We start from the raw sequence: 17,590 nt of genomic DNA, 5'->3' as shown, positions 1-17,590 counted from the left end.
CTATCCACTGAGCCAAACCAGCTAGGGCTCTGCCCCCCTTTCAAAACTCATCAAATTCTCACAGCTAAGAACTCATGCAAATGGAGAATAACTTCTTAATTTTTGATCAACAAGATGCTTGCCATGGACAATGGAGAACTAATATATGCAGGCTAATAAGTAGCATATAATGAAGTCAATATTTTAAGAGCCATTATCAACAATGCTTTTCTCCCATAACACTCCACTTGTCTGTATTTGTAAGTACAGATCATACTTCTGCCACAAGCCTTTGTAGCTTTTTGTTTTCCTCCTCATTTTGTTACTACACTTTGCAACTCTATTAGATCTCTTATATAAGTTGTTACCTGTTCAGGTATCTGGATCCCTGACTACATCTGTAAGATAAATTCCTAGAAAAGAATTGCCAGGTCAAAATTGTTAGGTGTATACAATTTAAATTTTAAGAGATATTGTTAAAATGACTCCAAAAAGCTACACCTATATATATACCTATCAAAAACATATGTAGAATGCCGGTTTCTCTAAACCTTTGCAATAATGGATGTTGCTTTAAAATCTTTGCCAATAGGTGAAAAATTATCCAAATTTGGCTCCAATTTTATTTTAATTTCTCTATATTAAGTATGTCTCTGTATCATATATTTTGATTTCCCTATATTAAGGAATTTGTCATGAAACAGTCCAGGTAAATAATATAAATACAACAGCTTTATGTTCTGTTTATAAGAATGAAACAACCTACAAACATAACTCACCTCTAGCATGGGAAAACTATATTGAAAAATGATAGTAGTTTAATATTCATTAAGTCTTACTTGTTACTCTTGTAGTGCAAAACGTACCTACCAACAAAGTCAATTCCATTATCTCTTTCTCACAATGCAGAAGATGAGTATACATCTTTGCACACCTGGGTTAGTATATTTGTATGATTCTAAGTTCTTAGAAGTGGGTGTGCTGAGACAAAGATTTTTTGCAGTTAAAATACTGTTAGATATAGCCATTCTGGCCTCTAAAAGCTTTTTGTACCTAATTCTGTTTCCATCAAAAGTGTGGCAAGTAGAAGATGGTGGTGTACTTTATATTTGAAATTACTTTCCTTATTCCCTACCTTCTTAAATTAGATATCTCAATCCCCATAGTCAACATTTAACAATGTAGGAAGTTGTAAAATACAGATAACTAGAGGCCCGGTGCATGAAAATTCATGCACTGGAGGGGGGGGTCCCTCAGCCCAGCCTGCCCCTCTCACAGTCCGGGAGCCCTCAGGAGCAGGAGGCAACCCAGTGATCAGGGGAAGGTGACGCCCCATCACACCTCTGCTGCTGCTACTGCCGGCAGCGCAAGCCTCAGCCGGCCCTGGTTACCTGAGCCTCGGGCGGCCCTGGGTAGCTGGGCAGCCGCCATCCAAGGCTCGCCTGCGCCTTGGGCCGGCCCTGGGCGGCTGGGGGCGCTGAGGGGACTGGGCGCCACCATCTTTGAGGGCGTGGCAGTCAATTAGCATATTCTCTCCTTATAGTCTGTGGGTGCCACCATCTTTGAGGGTGGGGCAGTCAATTAGCATATTCCCTCCTTATTGGCTGTGGGTGTCACCATCTTTGTGATGGGTGAGGGTCAATTAGCATATTCCCTCTTTATTAGATAGGGTTATTTACTAAAACAAGTATAAATTACTAAAGCAAAATACCTTAAAATGAATTTGTGCACTTTTGTCTGAACAATTATATTTATTCAAGTAATACATAGATTAGATTAAAAGATACTAATAAAGATACTGAATAGATTAAAGATACTAATAAAACCAATTTCTAAAATTTTCTTGCTATATTCATCTATAATTTTTTATAATAGATGTTAATATACTTTGAGACATGTAAATGAAAGGTACTCCAAAAATAAAACATGTCGCTAAATACAGAAGAAAAAATTTTAATTTTAATACTTACAATCATCTAGATCAAGAAGTGAAACATCTTTGGTAACAAGATTTCTATCTTGCTTTATTTTTGTTTCTTTCTCCTATAAAATAAGAAATATATAACTTATTGCATGTTCTATTTAAAAAACCTAAGAGGTAGTCCTTTATGTTTTAAAGCAAACATGTTCCTCTGCATAATCTTATAAGAAAAATAAACTTTTATGTGGGTACACAAAATGGTTGTTTTGAATCAAAATTTTTATTTCAGTTAGCATATAGTATTTCTTATCCACCATGCAAACTGTTAATTATTTTAAAATATTTGGTGTTTAAAGATTATAAAGAACCTTCAAAAGAAAACTTAAAGGGAAATAATTATTTTATAATCTGACAACATTTTGCTAACATAAAAAATGTAATGTGGCCCTGGCCAGGTAGCTCAGTTGGTTAGTGTTGCTCCAGTATGCCAAGGTTGAGGGTTTGATCTCCAGTAAAAGCACATACAAGGAGAAACCAACAAATCCATAAATAAGTATAACAACAAGTCAATGTTTCTCTCTTCCTTCCTCTCTCTACAAAAAAAAAAAAAAAAAAAGTAATGTGGCTCTTTGTTAGAAAGAGTACAAATATTCTTGAAAATAATTTTTAAATAAGTTGATTTAAGAAAAAAACACTCAAACAATATATGAGATGGTCAATGGCATGTGATAGATTAGCCTTGCTGAGATGTAGTTTGTGACATACATTGTACCAGGTACTTAATATTTCAACACTGGGTTGGCTGTGTTAGACTTCTTCTGCCAAAGGTATTCATTAAAATCTATAAATGGGCCTGGCCGGACATTTTCAGGTTCCTGCTCTTTAGGATGAAAAGAATTCACTTAATTTCCTTACTGTTTTCCTTTGGGGAGAGTATTTCAAAACATACCTACACATAATTAGGGCTTCCTCTACCTCAGATTTGCTTATTCAGTCTACTATATTTTTGAAACTTGGATAACCATGGACTAGAAAAGTATCTCTAAGCCTGAGGTATACATAGTTTGCTTAGAGATTCAGAAAAAAATATGTAATCTTTAAAAAAAAAATCAAGTGCAGTATGGAGTAGCATCATCAACAATTAAAGACAAACAAAGATTAGGGTGTTAAATAGATATATTTGAATCAAGGTCATCACTTATCTTTATAATGTTTACCTTCTTTTTGCATTAAATCTTCTCAAATAAAAGGCCAAAACTTAAGTTTTTGCTAAAATGTTTTTGTTTGTTCATTCATTCATTCGTTAATAGATATAGAATTTTTAATATGTATCAGATTCTGTGCTAAGCAATGGAAGTAACACACCCAAAACAGACATAGTCCCTGCTTCAGATAACTTACAATGTATCAAAGGAGTTTATAGCTTATTGTATATGAATTATTACAAATATGTTTGAAGTATTTTTTTCTAACCACAAAAAATTAGCAAGCTATTACTACACCATGCCTGCGTGAACAAGAGCAATACACCAAATTTCATGTTAGGTAACATTTTTAAAAGATTTTAAGTTCTGTTTGTTTTTCTCCTACTGCCAATACTCAGAAAAAAATATTTTCAAGGCTCACACAATAATACACATTAAAACACTAAATAAAAACATCAGCATTAATTTTTTTCTCAAATTAATTATTTCTGCCATTGAAAACTCCAAATCAACTAGATGGGTTTTAATTTTCATTATTTATTATAAACAGCATTTACCCCTCTCTCCACACCTCAAATGAATAACAATTTCTAGGGCTAGGGGGGAAAAAAGAAGAAATGTTAGTTTTGAAGCTGAAATGTAAAAGCTGTAAGTAACAAAAACAGGCTCAGAAAGCAAATGCCATCTCAACTACAATATCTTTCTTGTGAAGAAAGAACATATAACAAAAAGAGCTTATTACCATGTGACTTATCAACATGCTATGCTGAGCACAATGGGTGTAGCTTCCTATAAGCTACAATGGTGCATGACTATCTTTATGGAACTGTAACCTCCCTACCTGAAAAATTAGAAACCTTTCAAATTGAGATAAAGTTAAAGCTGTAGGCAAGTCTATACCTTATTTTCTACTTCACAGCTAAGAGTTTGTAACAATATCTATTAAATACATATCAGGTCACATACAACACAGGACAGAGCTGCATGTGAAATTGGTTTAAAACCTAAAACATAAAGAAAAAATGGCTCTCAAAAGGACAGAGTTTCATTGACTTTCTGAGAACAGCAAATAACCAATGACTGAAATACAACATTAGCAATAGATAATGGTCATTTCTACTAAATTGAAAAAGCCTTGCATTTTGAATCAAGGCTATAAAAAGCTTCACGATGTGCTTGGCATTACTCTCTTATGTTATATTTCATTTTTCATTTTAAAAAATCCATAGTAAGTTCAAAACATTTTCATACTTAAAGGATCTACTATAAAAATAAAAATCTGAATTCTAAACAAAGAAGTTAAGAGCCCTATTCCATCAAACATTTCTCCATTTGCAATTCATCTTGGTAATAGAGACAGAACCTGGGTAAATGCATATAGGACTTGAGGCAGGAGATTTTTCTTGCTCAATGCATAATTCATGTGCTCCGCCTGCAAAGTGTGTAAAATGAGAATTTCACACCGCAGCATGAGCCATGGAGCTGCAGAGAAAAGGCAGATGAAATCATATTTTACTGTGTGAATTTTCTTCCTTACCCTCCCAATATTTATACAAAACCATCATTGACAAACTAAACACATTGACAGATCACCCACTGTTTCCATTGTGTTAGTACTTGAGAAGATATCAGGCAGAAACACAGATAATTTGTTTTTGTATATATTTTTTTAAATAGAGAATTAGGTTTTTAACAGCTGAGTGACTGTATTAGTCTTTTATAAGGACAACAGTAACTGATCTTAAAATCTCACTACAAAAAAACCTAGCTATCAATTCATCACCCTCAAATCCCCATTTTGTTTCTATGGTATTCGATTATACACCTCAACACATCAACATTCTCAAAATGAAATACAAAGTTACAGGGTTAAGAAACTAATTTCTATTTAATATATGTCATTTCAAATAATAAATAAAAGATCCTAGAAATTCTTATTAAGCTCCAAATAATACAAAGTTATGTTTGTATTATATCTGTAAATATATCTGTAAAGATTTTTTATGCATTATGCATGCTGATTTTTTTTAAAAAAGCAAGTAGGGAAAAAAAGATCTTACACGACAAGCACCAAATATGCTTCCTAAGAGGAAACTATTGCAAAGAGGTTTGAAATTTAAACCACAGAACAGGTTAAGTATGTAAAGTTTGTTAAACCCATACCGTGCTGTGTAATCAACAAAAATTCAAGGCTAATTTTTAGCCTCACACAGCAAGATATTTGCATGAAATATTTTCAATTAGAATTACCAATCAAGTACCATTTAGACTCTCTTGCCTTCAAATCATCTAATAATTTTGATTTTAAAAATCTGAGGCTCACACTTACACTGCGCTTTAAGACAAAAAAGGTATTATTACCAGTAAATTAAGACTTCTTTATAGGTTAAAAACTAGTCTAAACTGTTAAACAAATCTACCCTATTAAATTATTTCTACTTCAATAAGAAAGCTTGCTTAATGGCCTTTACTATTATTTAAAGATTTCAATTGAAGTCAAATAATATTTGTATTCTGGAGAACTTAAAACGTCATCAACTAAACTGGGAAAGACATAAATTGAAAGAGGCAAAGCTTTGAATTTCAAGAGTAAAAACCAATATTCTATGATATTCACTTAAGTTATATAATTGCAACATACATAAATACTTGTGAAAACACAAGTAAAACTTGTTTTCTATATCTCAAATAGGGTAGAAAATAGTTCTTTCCATTCTTATCCATAATCTATCTCAGATCAAATGCCAAAATCTTTTTAAACCCAATTATTTGGGACAAAAGAATTATTTCATAAAAAAGACTAGACTCAAAGTAAAATATTTCTCTATTATAGATATTCTGGAAACAAACACTTAAAAATAAAAATGTGCTTGCCCATCAAAATAATTGTAATTGAAAAACAAGATAACTTTCTTTGGTCATTACTGACAATATCTGATCTCAATTAAGGACATCTCTCAATCAATAATACAAAGAGCCTGGCCAGTGTGGCTTAGTAGTTTAGTGTCGACCCATGAACTAGGAGGTCACAGTTCAATTCCAGGTCAGAGCATATGCCTGGGTTGTGAGCTTGATCCCCAGGAGCGGGTGTTCGGGAGGCAGCTGATCATTGATGTTTCTCTCTCTCCATCTCCCTTCCTCTCTCTGAAAAAAATAAAATAAAATATAAAAACTACAATCTTAAAAACATAACACCAGAATGTACGACTATAGTTTTGCGTCCTATGAATCTGCTGGGGCATAGTGTCAAATGACAAACACTTCAGCAACATAATTCAACAGAGATTCTTACCATTTGACTGTCCCTACACCATTCACATGAGTAATACCCTCTCATCAATAATGGTTTTTATCTCATGAAGTCTTTCTCAACTACAAGTGGAGGGACCACCCTTTGATAAGGGGCCACTTTCTCCTCAGCTTGTATTTCCTGTAATAAGAGAAGTGTAAGAGGAAGAACAAAGACATAGAAATGGAAAAGTATACAGCACATTAAGAGAACAAAAAATAGTATATTGGGATCAGAACACAAGGAACACAAAGAGGTTTAAGTCTAGAAAGGAAGGTTTGGACATGTTAGCCTGAGGATTTACTGAACTTGAATGATAATGGAGCATCATTATAGGTAATGTGAGCATTAACCTGGCAGCTACACAGAAGGACTGGGATTGGGGAAGCTCTGCGAATGACCAATGGCAATGGTCTATGAGTGAGGTAATAAAGAGCTGATCTAGAATGGTGGTGGTAGAAAAAGAAGAAACAGGTATGAGAAATAACACAGAGAACCTCTAAGACTTGGCAACTATATGAACATGCAGGATGAGGGGGGAATCAAAGACAATTCTGGGGCTACCGATCTGGGAGAAAAAAGTCTGGTACCAAATGGCAGAGCATGTGTCCTTCTGGCTATATCGATAGGTTTGGGAAACCAGTGGCTCTTGACAGATCTAAGAAATTGGCTTGAATTGGGGGGGGGGGGGGGGGGAAATGTTATAGCTGTTGTAGGGATTTAGAAATGTTATTATGGAAGATGTCATATAAGTTTTAGTTAAAACTATAGGAGTGAATAGGTCTCACAATAGGAAAACTTGTAGCGAAAAAAAAAAGACAAAACAAAATAATTCACATTAACTTTTATTTATTAATGTATTTTTAAATTTAATTTATTGGAGTGACACTGGTTAAAAAGATTAACTTTAATACTTTATAGGTCTCAAGTATACAATGCTATCATATATACAGATGATGTATCATAATATTTTTGAAAAATAATATATACTAAGCACTAATTTTGGGGCAATGTTCACACTTGGGTGTCAGAAGGTGGTAAAAGTGAAGCAATCAAAAGACTGAAAGGTCAAAGAAGTCAGAAGAAAAAGGATGCAGAGTTTCAAGCAGTAGAGGAAGAGTCATAAAAGTTCCGAGAAGGATCTGAGAGAAGGCCACTGGGTTGGGGGAAGATCACGGTTGACTTTTCAGAGCAATATCTGTAAGAAGTGATAAAAGTCAAAACCAATTTCAAAGGGACTAAGAAATAATTAAGAGGCAATAGATGGAGAATATCTAGATTATTTTTCTAAACTCTCATTGTCACACACTCTCACTGTCTCTGACTCTCTTCAACTCCCTCCTCCCTCTCTCTCTCTTTAAACACTGGGGAAAACTTGAGTGCTTTGGTTAGCGGAGGAAGCATTATGGAAGAAAAAGACTAAAGGTGCAAAGGAAGCTGATGATTCTTAACAAAACAAGGCCAAAAGGAAGTAGGACTTATTCTTGGTTCGGTGGATAGGGTCACTTACTCAGAGCTACCAGTATTCAAAGAAAAATAAAGGTAAATAGATTGTGTGTTAGAGAGCAGAGTGGTAGGAGACACTCACAGCATATGGCAGCTCAGTATTCTGCAGGAAGTGGATGAGATCACAGGCTGCAAGTCAGGGGTCATCCCTGAATGTTGACTTATAACTTGAATGGTATAAAAAGAGGAAAAAAACATACAGAAGACATAAGAGTTATTAAAAAATGTTGGTTCCTTTTAGCATTGGTGTTCTATAATGCTAATATTGTTGCTCTCTCATGGAATTAATGTTCAAGTAAAAAAATGTTAATAGTGCTCTGGCTAGTGTTTTCCAGTGGTTAGAGCATCAACCCACACATTGAAGGGTTGCAGGTTGGATTATTGGTCAAGGGAACATACCTGGGTTACAGGTTCATTATCTGGCCCCAGTCGGGGTGCATGTGGGAATCAAACAATCGATGTGTCTCTCTCATATCGATCTCTCTAAATATATATCTTTTTTTCTCTCTCTCTTCCTCCCTCTTCTCTCCCCTGTCTCTATCTAAAACCAAGGGAAAAAATCCTCAGGGGAGGATTTAAAAAAAAAGTTAACACTGATGTTTTATATTTATATAGTGCTTTACAATGATTTTCCACATTAGATTTTTTATAACAGCACCTGAAAGAAGTAAAGTAGTTATTAGCATTTCTACTTTATAGATGAGGAAACCGAAGGTTAAAGATATTATCGCCCAAAAAGTACAAGACTATGCCTATCCCATAGGACCACCATATTCAAGGTACCTCAAGTTCTCATTTTCATGCTCAGTATTCCCAAAACACATTGTCCAAATAAAAGAAATGAAAGAAAAAGAGTAAAAGTATAGGATCTAGTTTGGCTGCAGATTTAAGTCTTATGAATTTTCAGGACTAAAATACTGTCATACTAAATTAATGTAAAGCACCCACCATCTGCCTTTATTACTCATAATTTAGAGCAGAAGCCACAACACTTGGTGCAAGAAGGACTCTTCTATAATTATAGAGTTGCCAATGATTAGAAAATTGGTATACTTGTAATTGCATGGTAGACTCCAAATCACTCAGAAAAAAGTAGAAAGAAAAAAATAGTTATGGGGTTCCAAGGTAGAAAATATTCCAACTAATAAATTAAAACAACCCATCCTGTCTGTCTATTATAGACAGGAAAAGGCATTCTATTATAGAGAAAGTAAGCTACATAAGCAAAACACATAGACCTAAAACTATTAACAACATGAATAAAGCCTGAATTTTTCAAGAGTCTTGAATCATTGAAATACTTCAAAATTTTATAATGATTTTCTACAGTAAAATATTTTCAATTACAAAGAAATGTAATCTGATCATTGATAGTCTTTAACAAACATGAACCAAATTGAATTGCTGATCTGCGGTACCTCTGTGGCTTTATAATGGGGTCCTAAACCCCTGCTTCCAACACTATACAGTATTTTTCAACTTTTACAAAACTTCATAACTTGTAATACATTAAACGATAAAGAATTAAAAAAAAAAAAAAGAATAACTCATTTTAATTCCACCCGCTTGACATTCACTGATTTCTTGCTTGGTCATTTTTAAAAACACTGACTTCTTAATCTGGGTTATACTTACTGTTAATTTCTAAAGTCCCTTTATTTCATTTTAAATAACACCTTAAGCTTTTTTTGTAATTTAATAAAGTAGAAAATGAGAGGATATCAAACTCACTATGTAATAAGTTTTATACAAGGGCAGGTTAATAAACCTGTAAGATTTTATGTAAATTTTTGGAAAAAAATCTTAGATATATCTATATATATAAAAGCCTAAGCGACTGTCCAACCATCTGACTGGTATCTATGATGTGCAATGGCCACCAGGGGGCAGACGCTCCGAAAAGTAGCTATGATGCGCACTGACCACCAGGGGCAGATGCTCAATGCAGGAGCTGCTGAGCTGCGGTGACTTGGCAGCTGCGGTTCTCAGGTGACGCACCTGGAACCAAAGAGGAGGGAGCCTGATTCCAGGGTGCATCACCTGAGAACCACCCTCTCGCAATCTGGGACCCCTCGGGGGATGTCGGAGAGCGGGTTTCGGCCCAATCCCCACAGGCCAGGCCGAGGGACCACCTGTGCACAAATCTGTGCACCGGGCCTTTAGTATATAATATAGAGACAAGTTTTGAATATAAATTCAAATTTAAAATAGGTTTTGCTATATGCAAGGATATTTGAAAGATGGTAAGACAAATATTAACCAATTTTAAACATGCTTATTCTTTAACAATAAATCTCTGAATAGAGGAGGGCAATTATATACTTGAATGGATTTATTTTCATCCTTGGCTACTCCAATGAGAAACTGATAAGTATAGAACAAATAAATGGGGGGAAAAACTATTAAGTATAATATTTTCTTTTGATTTCAAATATTCTTTTATTACATAAAAAGTATTTTTTATTTCTGAAAGATGTTTTATCAATAATAAATATTGTTTTATTGAATTCTTTTTCAGCAAAAAAAAAAAAAAAATTGAATTCAATTTAAAAGATAAGACTTGACCATATATTTTCAACATATAGAATACAGTTTATTTTTTAAAAACCTCATTTGAGCCCAGTTGGTGTGATTCAGTGGTTGAGCATCGGACCATGAACCAGGAGGTCAGGTTCCATTCCTGGTGAGGGCACATGCCCGGATTGCAGACTCCATCCCCAGTAGGGGGCATGCAGAAGGCAGACGATTGATGATGTTTCTCTCTCATCAATGTTTCTATCTCTCTATCCCCCCCCTCTCTTCCTCTCTCTAAAATCAATTTAAACACACACACACACACACACACACACACACACACACAATAAAAAAGTTTAAAAACAAAACAAAACTGCATTTGAAGCCTAGCATCAACATGATCCATTTATAGGAAGGGAGTAATAACCAAAGATCAGAAAGATATTCATTAGGTTTGAATTTTGTATTAATAACTACATTTTTGCAATTCATACTTTTTTTTTGGCTGCAAAGCAGACAAGGTTAAAGGTTAAAAATATATCAATAAGTGTAACATTCTATTACATAAATGGTGCTTACCTTTGCTTTTAAATACATGGCTACTGAATTTTTATTAGTTAAGGAATGTATATCCTCTGATTAAAGCTTTAAAAATGTTATCCAAAATACCTGATATTTTTTAAAAGGTTATTAGTCTCAATTTCATAGGCCACATTTACATTTATATTCCTTTGCTCAATACTTTTTCTGCCTTCCTTTTACTTCCCCTTTAGCAAAAACTCCCTTGTCACAACCTAGCAAAGAACAACAAAGGCCATACTCATAACTACTGAGCTCTTTAATTTCAATGGCAAATGATGAGGTTAAAAAAAGTTTCTAACTTCTTTGCAGGGTTGAGTTAGAAGGGAAGCAATTACTTAGGAAAAAAATAATATAAAAGTGTGGATGAATGAAGATAGTGTTTTAGTTGTCAGTGACAATATTAAATTCCTTTCTTAGATTCTTGATTTTTTGTAACACTATTTTCACAAATATTTATTCTTAATTGGGAAAAAGCTATGAAAACATTTATTTTCAATTACAACAAATGTGTAACCTCTTACCTTTGTGACTTTTCTGGATTTAGATTCACTTTCTGATTTTGATTCAGATTCTGAAGAACTGTCTTCTATTGAACTAGATTCTCCACTGGAAGAATCTGAAGTTTCAGATTTTTCATTTTCTGTCTCCCCATCTTCAGAATCACTATATGTAAAAATAAATTTTGAAATATAAACTTTAAATCCTTTATATAAACAAGTTTAAGTAGTTTGAAAAAATAAAATGACAAATGTTCTATTTGTCCAGTTTGCCTATAAATCCTAACATTCACTAGAGAAGAGTATTTCACTGGAACCACTTCTTCTTAGTATTTAAAAAGATGATGGCCTGGCTGGTGTGGCTCAGTGAGTGTCGACCTATGAACCAGGAGGTCACGGTTTGATTCCCCAGTCAGGGCACATGCCCAGGTTGTAGGCTTGATCCCCCAGTAGGGGGCGAGTAGGAAGCAGCTGATGAATGATTCTCTCATCATTGATGTTTCTATCTCACTCCCTTCCTCTCTAAAATCAATAAAAATACATTTAAATAAATAGATTGATAGACGAAAAATATGGTTTTAAAATCCCAGAATATAGTGAACTAATAATATAGGTTATAGATTATAACCAAATAAATTAGACCCCATTCAAAACTAATTATACCACATCACACAATCTCAAATGCAAAAGATGATAAAATAACCTAAAATTATATCCTAAATTGAAAAAACTAATAATTGAATGTTTGATTTACCAGGAATATATATTAAGTGCTAACAGTAATGACTTTAAAGATACTTAGGCTGATTTTAAAAAGCTGTCTCAAATTATTAAGTGTTCGTTAATAAGTTTAAGTATTTATACATGCACTTTTGCTAAAATAGACTTGCATTTTATAAATTTTTCTGTCCAAGAAAATTATTTACCTATGTTCCTAAATGTGACCCTAAAACATATTATATGAGAAAATGTTACCCAGTTCAAAAGAGAATTCTTCTAATGCACTTAAGTCTTACTTTAAAAAAAAGTAGGATAACCAAATATAAATTTTTAAAATACCAAATGATCAAATCTAATTGCGGATGCCATTCATTCATTTATTCACCCTGTCCCTCATTTAACAAATATTTGATTGCCCACAGTGTGTTTGCACTGCTAGGTGCTGAGGATAACAATGGTTAGCAAGATACAGATGATCTCCATGTGCCTTCCTTACACAGTCTGCTGTCCCTGAAGACACAGAGAAGTAAGGTGCCATTGACAAGAAAGTATGATAAGTAATAAAGTATAGTGTATCATAAGAACATGTGGAGGGGCAGCTCAACCAAGGTTGCTTTCCTGGGAGATGGCAAAGAAAGAATCTCAACAACTTGAGGAATTCGCCCAAACCTATAGGTATTGCAAGCTAAGCCTGGTGGCAACTGTGTGGCTTGGGTTCTTCACCCTGAGGACTAATTAAAGCTCAATCTGGAGATTCCTTATAAGATTCCAGCAAAGAAGATTTAGGAGAGCCTATATGATAAATTACTATTCTTCTTGTGTTTATGCAAATAATCAGGCCAAATTGAAGCTGGTTTTAATGCAAATAAATTGGTCATAATTTGGCTTTTTGGTAAAAATGAGGATGATTTTAAGGGGAAAAACTGTTTCAATAGAATCTGTAATACATAGTTGTGAATATTAGAATCTAATTCAGTTAATTGTCTTCAAAATTTTGTCACCCGTAAACTGAACTGAATTACAAATTTTTTTGTTTTCTTAAATATTTGGCTATAACCCTCCAAACTCATGTTTCCTTTCTCTCCCATCCTATGACTTGGAATTATTGAGAACTAAAAATTTTGTTTCTGAGCTTTGTACTTGCAAATTATAGCCAAAGGACTTGATATAACCTTGAAAAATAGCCACAACAGCTCATTCATAAACATTATGACTGATGCTGTGTAAACCATGCAGAATTTACATCACCAGAGATATTCAAATAAGATATGCAGATAAGGAGAATCTATCAGACTATCACTGCTTGCTTTCATTCTAGAAAAAAAACACAACTTTGAGACTTACATCTAAAAATCTCAACTGACAACCTTACAGACTTAGAAACTGGTTTGTAATTTGCTTTGGTCATTAACCTTTGTCTCTTTCCTTCTGTTTTCAGAGGCATACTATTATTAAATACCCGACTGCTTGTTTACACAACATAGGTCTCACTTTGGGAGCCCACCTGCATCACTGCCTTCTGAACTAAGACTCAACAATTTCACTGAACTGACTTAGTATCAGGATTACATGATTAAGTTAATGAAATATGGAGCAATCTACCAACTTTGATTCTGGATATAACAATTAGATATTAAGATGATGATGCTTTGGGGATTCTGGACCATCACTACTTTGGAAGAATCAGCTAACAGACTGTTCCAGTCTGGGATCCCATTCCCTTGTCTACCTTAGATCAGGCAGGAAGAGATTTCCATACCCTATATGTGCAGGGACTACAGCCCTTGTCAGCAGGAAGCAGTTACTGAAGACCAACCGACCTCCCTCAGCAACCCTAACAGATTTCAGGGATAGACCTCACTGAGAGGAAATGAGACAGGCTAATAAACCAGAACAAGCAGAATAGGGAAACTGAGACAGTTAATGGACAAGGAACTTACATCCATCTGGTAAATCTTATCTTCCCTAATCAAGGACACTTAGTGCTAATGGTTTACACTTCTCTTCCCAACCAAATGTAAAATAACAGAAATCCAATTAGTGCCATTTGTGCCCATGATACCCAAGGACAGATGAAGTCACTGGGAATAAGTCTCATTTTGGCACATCAGCATAAAGCTGATGAATACCCTATTGAGATCCTCCCCCAAGATCTCCCCTAAATTCCCAAGCCTTTAAAACCCTCAAGGCAAAGGACCCAGCAGGTGCTCTCCCTCTCAGGAGCCTATGGGAACTTTCCCCTTCCCCCTCCTAATCCCCCCCCCCCAAGGCTTGTTAACTGTGCCTTTCTCTGTCCAGAGCTCCAAGAGCCCTTCTGCCTCTGTAACTTGTTTCCTGAGCCTATGCAGCCCAGCTGGCTCACTTCTACTACCTCTGTAACTTTCTAAATAAACTATCTTTTATGATTTGAAAAAAATAAAAATAAAAGAATGTATCTTGTGCCAGGCATATTAGGAACTTCATACCAATCATCTAATATGACATTCCACCATATTTTTACTGGGCATTATAATCCTACTAGTGGCCCAGTGCATGGATTTGTGCATATTGAAAGGAAATTAATTAGAAGATTCATGCAGTAATTACATTACTGCAAAAAATTACATGTCAAAATAGTATATATAATATCCTATATAATAAAGCGGTAATATGCAAATTGACCATCACTCCAACACACAAGATGGCCGCCCCCATGTGGACACCAGATGGCCAACACAAGATGGCTGGCAGGGGAGGGCAGTTGTGGGTGATCAGGCCAGCAGGGGAGGGCAGTTAGGAGGGACCAGGCCTGAAAGGGAGGGCAGTGGAGGCGATCAGGCCTGCAGGGGAGGGCAGTTAGGGGTGACCGGGACGGCAGAGGAGGGCAGTTGGGAGCGACCAGGCATGCAGGGAAGGACAGTTGGGGGGGGACCCAGGCCTGCAGGGGATGGCAGTTGGGGGAGACCAGGCCTGCAGGGGAGGGCAGTTGGGGGGGACCAGGCTGGCAGGGGAGGGGAGTTAGGGGCAATCGGGCCGGCAGGGGAGCAGTTAGGTGTTGATCAGGCTGGCAGGGGAGTGGTTAGGGGGTGATCAGGCTGGCAGGCAGAAGCAATTAGGGGCAATCAGGCAGGCAGGCAGGCGAGTGGTTGGGAGCCAGCAGTCCTGGATTGTGAGAGGGCAGTCAGACATCCCTTGAGGGGTCCCAGATTGGAGAGGGTGCAGGCTGGGCTGAGGGACAACCCCCCGCCCTCCGTGCACGAATTTCATGCATTGGGCCTCTAGTAGTATTATAAAATTAAAACATGTGTGTGATTGGCACCAGCGAGAGCTTTATACGTACCGCACAGTCACTGTTTATTTTTAAATTGTCAGTGGGCGTCATATGTACCAGCCGGTCGGTCGGACAGTAGATGAATAAATCGTGATGTGGTTCACGTTGAATGTCAACAAAAACAACCAAATTCATGATCGACAATAAAAGATCAAAACACACATGTGATTGGCATCAGCGAGAGCTTTATATGTATTGTGCATGCGCGAGTCAACATTTATTTTTAAATTGCCAGTGCGTGTCATTTGTACCAGCAGGTCGGTCAGTTGGTCACTTAGCCTTTTATATATATAGATAGACTAGAGGCCCGATGCATGAAAGTCATGCAAGGGGCTCAGCCCTCGCAGCCTCAGCGGTTGCCCTCGGCCGTTGCAGCCACGGCAGTTGCCTCGGCCATCGTAGCCCGGCTTCATTCGGGAGGCCGTTTGGCTGTCCAGTCTAATTAGGATATTACGCTTTTATTATTATAGACTAGAGGCCCAGTGGACGAAATTCGTGCACCGAGGGCGGTTGTCCCTCAGCCCAGCCTGTACCCTCTACAATCTGGGACCCCTCAAGGGATGTCCGACTGCCCGTTTAGGCCCGATCCCAGGATTGGGCCTAAACGGGCAGTCAGACATCCCTCTCACAATCCAGACCTGCTGGCTCCCAACTGCTTGCCTGCCTGCCTTCCTGATTGCCCCTAACCGCTTCTGCCTGCCAGCCTGATCACCCCCTAACCACTCTGCTGCCAGCCTGTTTGCCCCCAACTTCCCTCCTCTCCTGGCCTGGTCATCCCTAACTGCCCTCTCCTGCAGGGTTGATCACCTCCAACTGCCCTCCTTTGTAGGCTTGCTCCCTCTCAACTGCCCTCCCTTGCAGGCCAAGTGCCTCCCAACTGCCCTCTCCTGCTGGCCATCTTGTGGTGGCCATCCTGTGTCCACATGGAGGCAGGATCTTTGACCACATGGGGGCAGCTATATTGTGTGTTGCAGTGATGATCAATCTGCATAGTACTCTTTTATTAGATAGGATAGAGGCCTGGTACAGGGGTGGGGGCCAGCTGGTTTGCCCTGAAGGGTGTCCCTGATCAGGGTGGGGTACCCTTGGGGCGTGGGGCGGCCTGAGCGAGGGGCCTGTGGTGGTTTGCAGGCCGGTCACGCCCCCTGGCAACCCAAGTGGAGGCCCTGGTATCTGGAATTTATTTTCCTTCTACAATTGAAACTTTGTAGCCTGGAGCAGAGCCAAGCCTGGGGCTCCCTCCGAGGCCCGAAGCCATTTGTGTTGGGGTTATAATTGAAACTTTGTTGCCTTAAGCGGGTGGGCCTGGCCAGGGTGTGTGGAAAGCTTTGCTTCCCCTGTTGCCGGCGGCAACCCTTGGCCTGCTCTCTCAAGCTCCATTCTGCCGCCATTTGTTTGAATTTGTTTACCTTCTACAATTGAAACTTTGTAGCTTGAGTGGAGGCTTAGGCCTGTAACGGCTGGCAGAAAGCTTGGCTTCCTCTGTTACCTAGGAAACATTGCTCTCTGTGGCTGTAGCCATCTTGGTTTGGGTTAATTTGCATACTCGCTCTGATTGGATGGTGGGCGTGGCTTGTGGGTGTGTCGGAGGTATGGTAAATTTGCATATTTGTCTATTATTAGATTAGATAATATTCAGTAAGGTTAAGTAACTTCCTCAAGGATACATAGCCAGGAGGGGTAGAACTGTAATTTGAACTCATGTCTGTCTTATTCTAAAGATCGTATTTACCCTACTACACCATAATAGCTCCCTTCAACTGAACATACTTTGGAGCATAAAACTCAAATTTAGTAAAAAATAATTATGATTAGCAAAGGGGTTTTTTGAAGATACTTAAAGCTCCCTAGCTTTAAAAATCTACCATATAGTTATACACTGGCAAAGTTTAAAAAAATTCTGAGAGGCAGAAAAACACATGGGAAGGGAGAGTGGTGAGGCAAGGGAAGAATCAATAGTTCCTACAATTGATTTTTTGTGAAGGAAATATGATTGCTGTTTATTAAAAATGGAGTCATGGTAACATCTCAGAGCACATGTAATTATATTTGATGACTAAAAAATAT

General features: G+C 37.2%; 1 protein-coding gene across 2 annotated transcripts in view; it reads right to left on the bottom strand.

Annotated features, from left to right (window-relative positions):
- Positions 1 to 17,590, bottom strand: part of AP3B1 (adaptor related protein complex 3 subunit beta 1) — a 191,721-nt gene that overhangs the window by 69,071 nt on the left and 105,060 nt on the right. For both annotated transcript variants that reach the window (XM_079798702.1, XM_079798703.1), the window contains exons 20-21: positions 11,518 to 11,659; positions 1,950 to 2,022 (exon numbers count right to left, since the gene is read on the bottom strand). In XM_079798702.1, the coding sequence (XP_079654828.1) occupies positions 1,950 to 2,022; positions 11,518 to 11,659 (215 nt within the window). The remainder of the gene's footprint in view (positions 1 to 1,949; positions 2,023 to 11,517; positions 11,660 to 17,590) is intronic.

Source organism: Cnephaeus nilssonii (assembly GCF_951640355.1).
Source record: "Cnephaeus nilssonii genome assembly, chromosome: 2".
Lineage (NCBI taxonomy): Eukaryota > Metazoa > Chordata > Mammalia > Chiroptera > Vespertilionidae > Cnephaeus > Cnephaeus nilssonii.
This window is presented reverse-complemented; position numbering and strand designations above follow the sequence as displayed.